This window comes from Mirounga angustirostris, unplaced genomic scaffold, assembly GCF_029215605.1.
Source record: "Mirounga angustirostris isolate CCGP_5_RB_7025 unplaced genomic scaffold, mMirAng1.0.hap1 SCAF_6, whole genome shotgun sequence".
Classification (NCBI taxonomy): Eukaryota; Metazoa; Chordata; class Mammalia; order Carnivora; family Phocidae; genus Mirounga; species Mirounga angustirostris.
The window spans coordinates 59,057,858-59,071,657 of NW_026991714.1; the positions used below are offsets into that span (position 1 = coordinate 59,057,858).

A 13,800-nucleotide genomic window follows, 5' to 3' on the forward strand; every position below is an offset into this window, starting at 1 on the left:
ATTTTTGTGTATGGTGTAATAAAGTGGTCCAGTTTCATTCTTTTGCATGTTGCTGTCCAGTTTTCCCAACACCATTTGTATATTTATAAAGAACTGATAAAACTGAACACCCAAAAAACAATCCAGTTAAAAGGTGAGCAGAAGACATGAACAGACATTTCTCCAAAGAAGACATACAGCTGGCTAACAAACACATGAAAAGATGCTCAATATCAAAACTACAATGGACATCACCTCACACCAGTCAGAATGGCTAAAATTAACATAGGAAACAACAGGTGTTGGTGAGAATGTGGAGAAAGGGAACCCTCATACACTATTCGTGGGAATGCAAACCGGTGTAGCCATTCTGAAGAACAGTATGGAGGTTCCTCAGAAAGTTGAAAATAGAGCTACCCTACAATCCAGCAATTGCACTACTAGGTATTTACCCAAAGGATACAAAAATACTGATTTTGGGGCACGTGGGTGGCTCAGTCGGTTAAGTGTCTGCCTTCAGCTCAGGTCATGATCCCAGGATCCTGGGATCGAGCCCCATGTCAGGCTCCCTGCTCAGTGGGGAGTCTGCTTCTCCCTCTGTCTGCTGCTCCCCCTGCTTGTACTCTCTGTCAAATAAATAAAATCTTTAAAAAAAAAATACTGATTCGAAGGGATACATGCACCCCAATGTTTATAGCAGCATTATCAACAATATCCAAACTATGGAAAGAGCCCAGATGTCCATGAACTGATGAATGGATAAAGGAGATGTGGTGTATGTGTCAGCCATAAAAAGAATGAAATCTTAGAGGAGGGGGGCAAGGTGGTGGCAGAGTAGGGGACCTTGTTTCATCTGGTCCCTCGAATTTAGCTGGATATCTATCAAACCATTCTGAACACACACAAATTCAACCTGACATGCAAGAAGATTTATCTGGACCTCCACGAGCAGAAAAATGACTACTTTTTGTAAGGTAGGAACCTTGAATCTTCAGGGGAAATATCGAAGATAATGAAGAGGGGAGGGAGCCTCCATAAGCCAGCCACTGGAAAGTGATATAACACCGGAGCAAAAAATCAGGCCCCCTGGAAATCTGCTCTAGTGAGAGGCACCCCTTCTGAAAAGGGCACAGGGGATGAATAAGGCAGCATTCTAGGGGGATCATTGTGGTCTCAGGATTCCAGGAGACTCACAAAGAACGGGTGAGCCTGAGGCGATAGAGTGCCCAAGCAGTGGAGTGGGGAGACTGGTTGTGGTCAGTGAGCCCAGAGGGGACTCTCAGCTCCGGACACCATAAACTGTAAGCTGCACTGGTAAGGAGATCGCCCTCTGCCTGACCACCCTGAAAAGGACTAGAAGGTGCGGGCTGTTTAACATCCTAGGGGAGATATAAAACAGCTTGTGCCCAAGACAGGGCAACAGCATTCAGGGCGGTGTGGCCCACGGAAGGACACTGGGGCAGCACCCAGCATGACAAGGGAGCTGCAGAAGAGGGCGCATGCATGAGCCCATGACCACTAGCAGTTGTGGAGTTACAAAGCGCAGAGATGCTCCTGGGTCCCCATGACTCCCCTGGGAAAGGTGTGGCAGGCACGAAATGCACAAGTCTGTGGAGCTTGATACGTGCAGAAGTAGAGATGGTTTGACCCGGATGGGGTGGGGACAGCAACATTGCGGCTGTGGGCCAGAGATTCCCGCACGGCCATATTTGTTCCAACCCTCTAAAGAGAAGTGGCAAGCCACCAGGGAACAAAAGCCACACAGCCAACCAGTTCACATTAAGCCCATCCCCCTGACAAGAGGTGCGGCAACTCCACGCAGGCAAAGAGGCCTGAGAAGCCGAGCAGCAGGCCCCTCCCCCAGAAGACAGACGAAGAACAGGTGAAAGATAAGCTTACTTCCCAGAGGACTGTAAAACTCCAGCACCAGGGGAAAATAATATAGGGAGCTCCAGGTGTTCCCTCACTACTCCTTTACAGTTCAGCCTAAAATTTTCTTTCTTTTTTTTTTTTTACCCTGTTCCTGTTTCAAACAGATTCTTATTTCCCAACCTGTTTTTAAGTCACTTAACTTTTATTTTTTTCACATCTATGTTTTATAGATTTATACCCAATACTAGCCCATTTTTCACTCTATTCAATTTTATCTTGATACAGACACACACACATATAAGTTCTGATTTCTTTGCAATTTGGGGATATAGTGTCTTCTAACATACAGACCAAAAATCAATAAGGAACAGGCAGATCACCCTGCTTTTTCCACCCTGAGAGATGATAATCTCTCTCCCGCTCCCACCTCCCCCTTTTTTTTCCTTTCTTTTTTGTTGTTTTGGATCATCTTGGCCTTGGTTGCATCTGTGGTAGCTTTTGACCACTTTGGATTTTTTTCTAAGGTGCATCTTGCTTGGGTCATGGTTGATACTTTGGACTCTGTTCATTCACTCAACCATCCCTCAACAGAATGACTAGGAGGAAGAACTCCCAACAAAGAACCAGAGACAATGTCCTCTGCCACAGAACTTGCTTATATGGATATAAGCAAGATGTCAGAGATAGACTTCAGGATAGCAATTATGAAATCAATAGCTAGGCTTGAAACAAGCATAAGTGACAACATAGAATCTCTACGGGCAGAAATGAGATCTAACCAGGCCGAACTTAAAAATGCTCTGCATGCGATGCAGTCTAAACTGGATACTATAACAGCCAGGGTAAATTAGGCAGAAGAATGAATCAGTGATCTAGAAGATAAGCTGATAGAAAGGAAGGAAGCCGAGGAAGACAGGGATAGGCAACTAGGAGCCCATGAAAATAGACTTAGATCAAGGACACCATGAAACATTCCAATGTCAGAATTACTGGGATCCCCGAGGGGGTGGAGAGAGAAAGAGGACTAGAAGGTATATTTGAGCAAATCATAGCTGAGAACTTCCCTAATCTGGAGAAGGATAAAAGCATTCATGTCCAAGAGGCAGAGAGGACCCCTCCAAAAATCAAAAATAGATCAACACCCCAACATATAGTGAAGCTTGCAAATCTTAAGAGACAAGGAAGCTATCCTGAGAGCAGCTGGGGGAAGAGATTTCTTACATATGGAGGGAGGAGCATCAGAATAACACCAGACCTATCCACAGAGACCTGGCAAGCCAGAAAGGGCTGGCAAGACATATTCAGGGTACTAAATGAGAATAACATGCAGCCAAGAATACTTTATCCAGCAAGGCTGTCATTCAGAATGGATGGAGAGATAAAGAGCTTCCAGGACCGGCAAAAAATGAAAGAGTATGTGACCACCAAGCTAGTCCTGCAAGAAATATTAAGGGGGATTCTATAAAAGAAGACAGACCCCAAGAGTAATATAGACCAGATATTAACAGAGACAATCTATAGAAACAGGGACTTTACAGGCAATACAATGGCACTACATTCATATCTGTCAATAGTTATTCTCAATGTGAATGGACTGAACGCTCTTATCAAAAGACACAGGGTTTCAGATTGGATAAAAAAGCAGGACCCATCCATATGCTGTCTATAAGAGACTTATTTTGAACCTAAAGACACCTCCATATTGAAAGTAAGGGGATGGAGAACCATTTATCATGCCAACGGACCTCAAAAGAAAGCTGGGGTAGCAATTCTCGTATCAGACGAATTAGATTTTAAACCAAAGACTGTAGTAAGAGATGTAGAGGGATACTCTATCATACTTAAAGGGTCTACCCAACAAGAAAATCTAACAATTGTAAATATCTATGCCCCCAACATGGGAGCAGCCAACTACATAAACCAACTAATAACCAAAATAAACAATCATATTGATAATAATACATTAATAGGAGACTTCAACACTCCACTGAGAGCAATGGACAGATCATCTGAGCAGATCATCAACAAAGAAGCAAGAGCTCTGAAGGACACATTGGACCAGACGGACCTCATAGATATTTACACAGAACATTCCATCCGAACACAACAGAATACTCATTCTTCTCAAGTGCCCATGGAACTTTCTCCAGAATAGACCACATACTGGGTTACAAATCAGGTCTCAATCTATACCAAAAGATTGGGATTCTTCCCTGCATTATTTTCAGACCACAATGCTTTGAAACTGGAACTCAACCACAAGGAAAAATTTGGAAGGAACACAAACACTTGGATGTTAAAAAGCATCCTGCTAAAGAATGAATAGGTCAACCAGGAAATTAAAGAGGAACTTAAAACAATTCATGCAAACCAATGAAAATGAAAACACATCAGTTCAGAACCTATGGGATACTGCAAAGGCAGTCCTTAGAGGGAAGTACATAGCCATCCAAGTCTCTCGCAAAAAATTAGAAAAATCCCAACTGTACAAGCTAACCTTACACCTAAAGGAGCTGGAGAAAGAACAGAAAAGAAAGCCTAAACCAAGCAGGAGAAGAGAAATAATAAAGATTAGAGCAGAAATCAATGAAACAGAAACTAGAAGAACAGTAGAACAGATCAACGAAACCAGAAGCTGGTTCTTTGAAAGAATTAGTAAGATCAATAAACCCCTAGCCAGACTTATAAAAAGGAAAAGAGAAAGGACCCAAATTAATAAAATCTTGAATGAAAGAGGAGAAATCACAACCAATACCAAGGAAATAGAGACAATTATTAGATCTTATTACCAGCAGCTATATGGCAACAAACTAGGCAATCTGGAAGAAATGGATGCATTCCTGGACACTTATAAACGACTGAAACAGGAAGAAATAGACAATCTGAACAGACCCATAACCAGCAAGGAAATTGAAACCGTAATCAAAAACCTCCCAAAAAATGAGTCCAGAGCCAGATGGTTTCCCAAGGAGAATTCTACCAAACATAAACATGAAATTATTTCAAAATAAAAAATACTTTCAATTTATTTCACTTACGTATTTCTTATATGTAAGTCTAAGAAACCTATGTAATAAAATGTCTGTTTAAATAAATATATTCTTTCATCAGTACAAAAACCCTAAGTGATAAAGCACCATGTCAGTTATTTGGTAGTGTGTTTTGTTTCTAGTTGTAGACAGAATGACAATCAATGGAATCTTATTATTCAAAGAAATAATAATTCCAAAGTTTAATAGGAAAATACTGCCTGTTGATGAGAAAGGAAAAATTAATCCTGCCATATTTTCTCAGTTCAAAAAGCCATAATCACTATCACAAAACCACCATACCTTGTGTTGCTAGAATAATCCCACATGGCCACATCTAGGAGGCTCCGAACCCAGGTTTTAGAGGGCTCCTTAAGAAACTTTTGCTGGTAGATCCCCACTACAAGATCTTCTACAGTGAGAAGTTCTAGATCTTGCCTGATTTCTTCCATAGGTAAACAGAAAAAGACAAACAATTACTGAATTTAGGCACACAGAACATGTATACCAAAATGGAAATAGAGTTATTATAATGCACTTCAACAGTGACCTAGTTTTACTTACCTGATGCCTTTGCCATATGCTTCAAACACCAGTTGACTCTGGCTCTGTCATCAGACTGGGGAGGGAAAAAAATTACTTTTATTTTCTCCTACACTGAGTTAATTTTAATCAATTGCTGTCCTTTCAAACTGGGGAGGTGGGGGTGGCAGGAAGGGAAAGACTAAAGAGTTTGTGACAACTAAATGAGAACCATAAAAAAGAGCAACATGTATTTTAAAAGACTACTGCTTTTAATAACCAGTTACATTTATAAAGCAATGTTAACAGACTCTCTGAAAAGCAAGGGAAATCTAGGGTAGGCACATGAAGAAACCAATGTTCAGAAAAAGATAAGGTAATCTGTTCATGGTTACACTAAAATACTTCAACTACTAGCTAAAAGAATTTAGACAAAATAAAGAATAAAGGCTCTCTAAAGATTACAAAAGAGGGTCAAGAGATTGCTACAAAAACAGTTCTAAATAAACAGTAATCTTACTTAGAAGGATGGGTGTGTACAGATTAGAACACCCTTTCTTCAGAGTAAAAAGATACTGAGAAGATATTTCAGCAGGAGAAACTAAAAACATGAGATCAAAGTAGAAATACATTCAGCTTTTGCAGTCTTCAGAATCCCTATAAAACCACAGGAATTATTATACCTAATCACATTCAAAACAATTCACAATGAACACGTTTTAACACACACAGCTAACATACAAGCAAACTTACTTTCTTTGGATATCTTTCATGGATCTTTCAGTATCTAAGTGGATGCCTTAAAAAAAATTCTTACAAAAAAAAAAATTCTTACAATGAAATTACCTTGCAGTAGATAGGTGGCCAGTTTCCTGCGTTTGGGTGAATAAACCTATAAAGGTTTTGTAACACAGTTGCTTGGTCATGCCCAGATTCAAAGTTTGAAATAGGAATCTTGTGACTAGAATCACCTGAAGGGAATAAAAAGGAGGAAGGAGTTCAAAATTTGACCAAGACAAATATTATGAAGTGGGTAAGGAAGTAGGAGTTCAGGAAGACAGTACTGGGTAACTCATATTTAAGCACTTATACCAAGCTTAGGTATGGTTAGGTACTTTTTTATCCCATAATCTTATGGGAAAGGGGATATACACATATTAGAGAAGACACAACTGACAATCACAGAAGTTAGCACAGTAGGTTAATAGTTGGCAAACAATGGAGTCAGGACTCAAACCCAGATTTAAGAGCCTCTATGTTTTCACTATTCCCATCTACCTTTCATGAATCTGTTTTATACATATAAGGCTGGAGAACTTAACAGCAATGACTGCTTTTTAAAAGGTTGTAGGATTAAGATTTCCACTTCCAGTAAAAAAAATGGACAAAATAATTCAGACCAACCTCCCACAAAAATTTAAAATACCTGAGGATATCAAGAGCACACACAGTAGCAAGAAATTATTAGATCCAGATGCAAGAGAATACAGAAATCCAGAGAGGCTCTCCAGAGAGCCTAGCTCTGGGGGCAGTTTTCCCCCTGCAGTTATTTGCTAATTCCAGAAGAGGAAATTGAACAGCCGAGAAGTGTGCTTTTGACAGCTTTTGGGACCTGGTTTGCTCGGCCCCCAGCTATCTAGCCAAAGCAAACATAAATCCTCTCTGGATGAAGGGAACATCGTTATAAGCCCCAAATTACTTTAAAATCATTTTTTCAGCATGGCAGGGAAAAGGGTGGACAGGAAGGTGGAAGAGGATAAGCCTGAGAAGCCAAGGTAAGCTGGAGCCTCTGGAGTAATGGAGGGGAAAGTTCCAGTCGCAGTGCTGAGAAGCGAGCTGCTGAAGAAGCAGCCTGCAGACTTCCCAACAAAGCCTACAAACATCTCCAAGTTTGGATTTGCCACAGGTAGTCAGACAACAAAGAAAGCCTCGGCCATATCCATCAAACTTGGATCAAATAAACCTAAAAAAACGGTTTCAACTCTTGCTCCAAAAACCTTTTCAGTAGCAGCAGCTTTTAATGAAGAGGAAGACAGTGAACCAGAGGAAATGCCTCCAAAGAGGAGAATGAAGAATACTGGAAGGGATACATCTACATCCCAATTCCTTCAATAAAGTAAAGCATGGGTTCTCTGATAACCAGAAGCTATGGGAGCGAAATATAAAACCTCATCTCAGAAATGTCCACGACCAAGACAAATGATGTTTTGAAACTGGAGGATGGCGTGGGTGTGAAGTTAAAAGGAACAGTTTCCTTTTTTAAAGAATGGTAATAGGATATCTTTGGAGCCACCGTTTCTTTTTTTTTTTAAGATTGGGTGGTGGTACTCTAACAAGAGTTTGAAATTAGAGTTAATTTACGTTTTGTATTCAGATTTCACGACGTTTGCTAATTTTGTAGTATCATGTGATTAGTTTCCAAAAGGTTACAGATAATTAAAAAAAAATCAGAAATGGTACTTTTCTAAGAATTGCATATTTTTTTTTAAGACACAACTATTAGCACATTAAAAGGGAGGCAAAAAGTTATCATCTATTTAAACTGAAAGCAATTACTCTTAACTCCCTTATTAACCTAGCCTGTCTGGCTCCCAGGAACAGCCTTATAGAGAGGGAGTATTGTATTGGGAGGAAAATGTTACTGGAATATATTAGATAAAATTAAAATACAGTTTTTTTCCTAACGGGCCTTTGTTTTGTTTCAAGTCATCATAAACGAGGTATTGCACTGCTATCAGTTGGTATAGATGCTTAGCTCTTTAAAAAAACTTTTTTAAATTTCATGTAAATTGTTGAGTATTTGAAATAGCCCACTTCACCTTAATGGGTCTTGTCTACCTTCATTAGTCTTCAAAGACCATTTGCTACCAAAGTAAATCAGTATTTTGAATGTGCTTCCCTTGGTTTTTGTTATTAGCTAGTCCCTGTAAGCATTTCCACCAGATCCTGAGGCATCACAAGGAAGCGCTTTTCAAATACAGACCACCACCCAAAATTTAAATGTACATATAATAAATATTTGGCTGGGTTTTTTTTTTTTTAAGGTAGAACCAAAAAAGCAACATTGTATGAAGATGAAAAGGAGAATGATGTACTTTCTGCAACTCTGTTAAAGCTTAAGTTACTAACTTGTGAAAGTGATTTGGTTGGACTTAATACAAGAATTCTTTTTTTTTTTTTTTAAAGATTTTTATTTATTTATTTGAGACAGAGAGAATGAGAGACAGAGAGCATGAGAGGGAGGAGGGTCAGAGAGAGAAGCAGACTCCCTGCCGAGCAGGGAGCCCGATGCGGGACTCGATCCCGGGACTCCAGGATCATGACCTGAGCTGAAGGCAGTCGCTTAACCAACTGAGCCACCCAGGCGCCCCAATACAAGAATTCTTATTTTAGCACAGTAATAGGATTCAAAGTGTGTACATATTAATCAATGACCTCTCAAAAGTACAGCTTAGGTACTGAAGATAAAAGAAAATGCATCTTTAAACATATCTTATGGGATCTTTGACCACATATACTTTGTTAGATCTATGTATTGTAGGGTTTTAAAAAAATTTTTGTATATTTTTTTCATGTGATTTTTCACATCTTTAAAAGCATAGACACAGATAAAAGAAACATACAGTATAATGATTTCCTTGAAAACTCCTGCAGTGTTTAATTTGGAAGCAGCTTCAGACTATTTTATTGGTGATAACTACTGGCTGGGCTCTTTTAATAGGTAATAGAGAAGCAACCTGTATACATCCCTAACACTTTGTTCATTTGCATTTAAGTTTAGAGTAAGCCCCAAACAATGGAAATGTGTATAGAACTATTAGTTCTTACATGATTTAATTATATCAAGATACATGAATTTAACTTGCTTTAATGTAAGCAAACTTTCCACTTTTGTCCATTTTACTGTTTACTTTAAAATAACATCCCTCTCCTACATGTTCTTTTCTGGACTCAAATGAAATATTAACCTAAGGTCAAGATGGGAGAGAAATGACTGAGATCAATGTCTTTACTAAAATGCCAATAAATTTGGGGCACCTGTGTGTCTCAGTTGGTTAAGTGTCCAACTCTTGACTTCTTTGTTCATGATCTTGGGGTCCTGAGATTGAGCCCCATGTTAGGCTCCAAGCTCAGCGGGGAGTCTGCTCAAGATTCTTTCTCTCCCTCTCTCCTCCTTCCTGCCCTAAAATAAATCTTAAATACCAATAAATTTGTCACACTAAAAAAAAAAAATCATTTTTTCAGTCTATATGAATAACCAGGTACAGGGGCGCCTGGGTGGCTCAGTCATTAGGCGTCTGCCTTCAGCTCAAGTCATGATCCCAGGGTCCTGGGATCGAGCCCCACATCGGGCTCCCTGCTCAATGGGAAGCCTGCTTCTCCCTCTCCCACTCCCCCTGCTTGTGTTTCCACTCTCGCTGCTGTGTCTGTCAATTAAATAAATAAAATCTTAAAAAAAAATAATAATAACCAGGTACATGAAGAAGAATGAAAACCAAACCAAATTTGATAGGAAGAGATCCAAAGGTATTCCAGCTACTGAAGTTATTCAGCACAGATTTTAAATAATCATACTTATATCTGAGAAGATCAAATTATGAATTTCAGCATATAGTTATAAAAAAGGATACAGAAAAATTTCTGATAATGACAGACTAGAGAAAAGCTGAACAAATGAAACACCTGCTTGAAAACACTGAAGAGATAAAACAGCAGCAAGGAATTAGGGGTCCAAAATCCTGAAGAGGAAGAAATGCTAGAGAGCTTCATTCTGACATTTGGGTTCATTGGTAATTTGGGCATTTACCAATTCTGGAAGAGGAGATTTAGATTCTGAGAGAATGAGTTTTCAACAGACCTAGACTTGTAAGAATTAAAAATATTACTCTACGGGCACCTGGCTGGCTACGTCGGTGGAGCATGTGACTCTTAGTCTTTGGGTTGTGGGTTCAAGCCCCATGTTGGGTGTAGAGATTACTTAAAAATAAAATCTTTTAAAAAATATTACTCCAGTATTACTTGAATTTTTAATTATATATTTAATATATACAATTATCTTCTGGCTTCCATCGTTTATGCTATCAAGTCAATTACAAATTTCACAGATGGTCCTTTGGTGGTAATCTACCTTCCCTCTTTTTTACAGATCAACGAGAAATAGATGGGACTCTTAAAATGTCTGAACTCAATTTTGTATTATCTCAATCTCTGAAATTGGACTATGGTACTCTGAGATGGCTAGTGACAGTAGCTTTCTGCCAGAATCAATCATAAATTTTTTTTGGAGAGGAATAACAAGTTTTCCTACCTACTGTTCAGCACTCAAAAATAATCAGAAATATGAAGAGATCTGATACCATGACTGAACATCAAGATAACCAACAGATCCATAAAGAAGATCTCTATAATAGGGTTATCAGACATAAGACTTTAAATTTTTTTTTTTTTTAAGATTTTATTTATTTATTTGACAGAGAGAGACACAGGGAGAGAGGGAACACAAGCAGGGGGAGTGGGAGAGGGAGAAGCAGGCTTCCCGCTGAGCAGGGAGCCCGATGTGGGGCTCGGACCCTGGGATCATGACCTGAGCCGAAGGCAGACGCTTAACGACTGAGCCACCCAGGCGCCCCAAGACTTTAAATGTTCAGGAAAATAAAAAAATAATTGATAATTTCAGCAAAACCATAAGGAACCAAAGGTAAATTCAAAAAACTGAAGACACATTCTCTAACCCATATTAGGACGGCAAAATAACCCTGGTAACAAAATTAGGTAAGACTAATCTCAGTCTTTAACATGATTGCACAAATCCTAAAACAAAATATAAGCAAACCAAATCCAGCAATTTCTTTAAGAGCTATGTAGTGACTATATTGCGTTTACTGCTGGAATTTAAGGTTGGTTTAGCATTAGCAAATTACCAAATGAACAAAAGACACAAATCAAGTGAGACACAGAAAAACCACTCATTAAAATGTACAACTGGTATCTCTAACCAAGCTGGGAATAGAAGGGAACTTCTTAACCCTGATCAAGAGTGCATACAAAAAATGAGAGAAGAAGAAAGAAACAAAAAGCACAGCAAACAGCATACTCTAATGGTGAAACATTAGAAACCAGAGTTCCTAGCCAGCACCCTAAAACAAATTTTTAAAGTTTTAAATAAAAAATATATAGATTAGAAAAAGGTCATTTCACAGATATGACTAAGGAATTTACTAAAAACTCAAGAGTTATAGTTTAGCAATGGCTGGATAAAACTAAACTACAAAAGTAAATAAAAATATAATTTTAGGAGATATCACTTATAAATAACAAAATTTATAAGCTATAAATTTAAGATATTAAGATCATTGTGAAAAAAATTATAAGTATTATAAGGCATTACAGATCTAAAAAAATAAGTAGACTCCTGTTCACTGATAGAATATCATGAAGCTGTCCATTTTCTCCAAAATGATCTGAAAATTTAAAGGGAATCCCAATCTAAACGTCAACAAAGCTTTTTGTAAAGCATTGATACTCTGACTCTAAATCGTATGGAAGAACAAAGGGTCAAGAATAACGATGATGTTCCAAAACAAAGTCAAGGAACTTGTCTAAGTATTAAAATATTGTGTTTAATGGTATGGGTACCAAAAACCAAGTAGACCAATAGAACAAAATAAAAGATATCAAAAAGACCCAGGCATCAACAGAAATGTGGCACTACATACTGAGGAACAAATTGCTTATTGAATAAATGATGCTGAGACAACTGATTATCCACATGGGAAAAAAATGAAAAAAATCTCTACTTCACACCATACACAAGTCAATGCCAGGTGGACTAAGAACTTGGATATGAAAAACAAAACAATAAAAACTATCATTTATGGCCTTCAGGTAAAAGAGGATTCTTAAATAAGACACTAAAACCCCTCAAAACGTGAGGGAAAAGATTGATACATTTACTAAATTAAAAATAAAAACTTTTAGTCATTAAAAGACGCCATAATGACAATAAAAAAATATAATGCACAAACTGAAAATAGGTATCTGCAAATTAAATCAATCTGCAATTAAGTCTGCAATTAAATCAGATACATAATAAAATTCCACAAACCAATGTAAAGGACAATCCAACAGAAAAATTGGGAAAAGATAATGTTGAGTTAAAAAAAAAATACAGGTACAGAAAGAATTATATAAAAGTTAAAAAAAAACAAAATTAAATACATAATTTAAATGAATATATATTCACAGGATGCCTGGGTGGCTCAGTCGGTTAGCATCCAACTTTTTTTTTTTTTTTTTTTTTTTAAGATTTTATTTGACAGAGACAGCAAGAGAGGGAACACAAGTAGGAGTGGGAGAGGGAGAAGCAGGCTTCCTGTGGAGCAGGGAGCCCCATGCGGGGCTTGATCCGAGGACCCTGGGATCATGACCTGAGCTGAAGGCAGATGCTTAATGACTGAACCACCCAGGCGCCCCAAGTGTCCAACTCGTGATTTCAGCTCATGTCATGAACTCAGGGTCGTGGGTTTGAACCCCAAGTGGGGCATGAGCACGGAGCCTGCTTAAGATTCTCTCTCTCCCTCTGCCCCTCCCCTCCATCCCCCCAACCCCCGCTCATGCATACTCTCAAAAAAAAAAAAATGTACTCACAACAATAAAACTATTCAGAAAAGAAAGGAAATGATTAGCACAAAATTCCAAATAGTGTCTCTCTTATAAAGAGGGAGGGGGATGCAATCAACGAGAGATATAATGACCTTCAATAGGTGATAGCACACTGCCCTTATTTCTTCTGCTGACTGGGGAATGCACTGCTGTTCATGAATATTTTTTATACCTTAAGTCAATGTTACATTCTTTGCGTATGAAGATTTTAAAAGCTGATAGACCTTTTGTATAGGAAGCTGAAAGCAGTTCTCAAAGCTTTGCTTGTTTTAAAGCAAAACTTCTCCCAAGAAAATTAAGCAGTAAAATGGACAGAATCAGAGCTCCAATGGTTAAAGTGAGGGAGAATGAGAAGGACCAAAGACCTCCTACCCCCATAAACTCATACAGAACCTGAAGTACCCTTTCCAAGAAAAACATGGCAATGAGCATGAGGAAATCAATAGATTCCATATCTATACCTCTTCCAAACTTGAAATTCTTTGATTCTAATGTGCTAAACCATCATTCCCATCCATGAAGTATTCACTCGATCTCACTTCACTTTCACTTAGCACAGGAGCATTTGAAAGATCTACATGTACATTCCTTAGCTCCTACTCACTCTGCATCCACACGTAAATTTGCTTCAGTGTATTCCTCTATGAACCATGATCTTTTCCTAAGCATCAGGCTGATTACACCAGCATAAGCATTTTTAGTTATGTCAACATAGCCATCACTCTAATACAGTCAT

General features: G+C 38.5%; 1 protein-coding gene across 1 annotated transcript in view; it reads right to left on the bottom strand.

Moving 5' to 3' along the window:
- The window catches only part of MAEL (maelstrom spermatogenic transposon silencer), a 35,973-nt gene that overhangs the window by 16,122 nt on the left and 6,051 nt on the right, over nt 1-13,800 (bottom strand). Inside the window, exons 6-8 of the mRNA XM_045876182.2 lie at nt 6,249-6,373; nt 5,445-5,499; nt 5,184-5,325 (exon numbers count right to left, since the gene is read on the bottom strand). Coding sequence (XP_045732138.1) covers nt 5,184-5,325; nt 5,445-5,499; nt 6,249-6,373 — 322 coding nt within the window. The remainder of the gene's footprint in view (nt 1-5,183; nt 5,326-5,444; nt 5,500-6,248; nt 6,374-13,800) is intronic.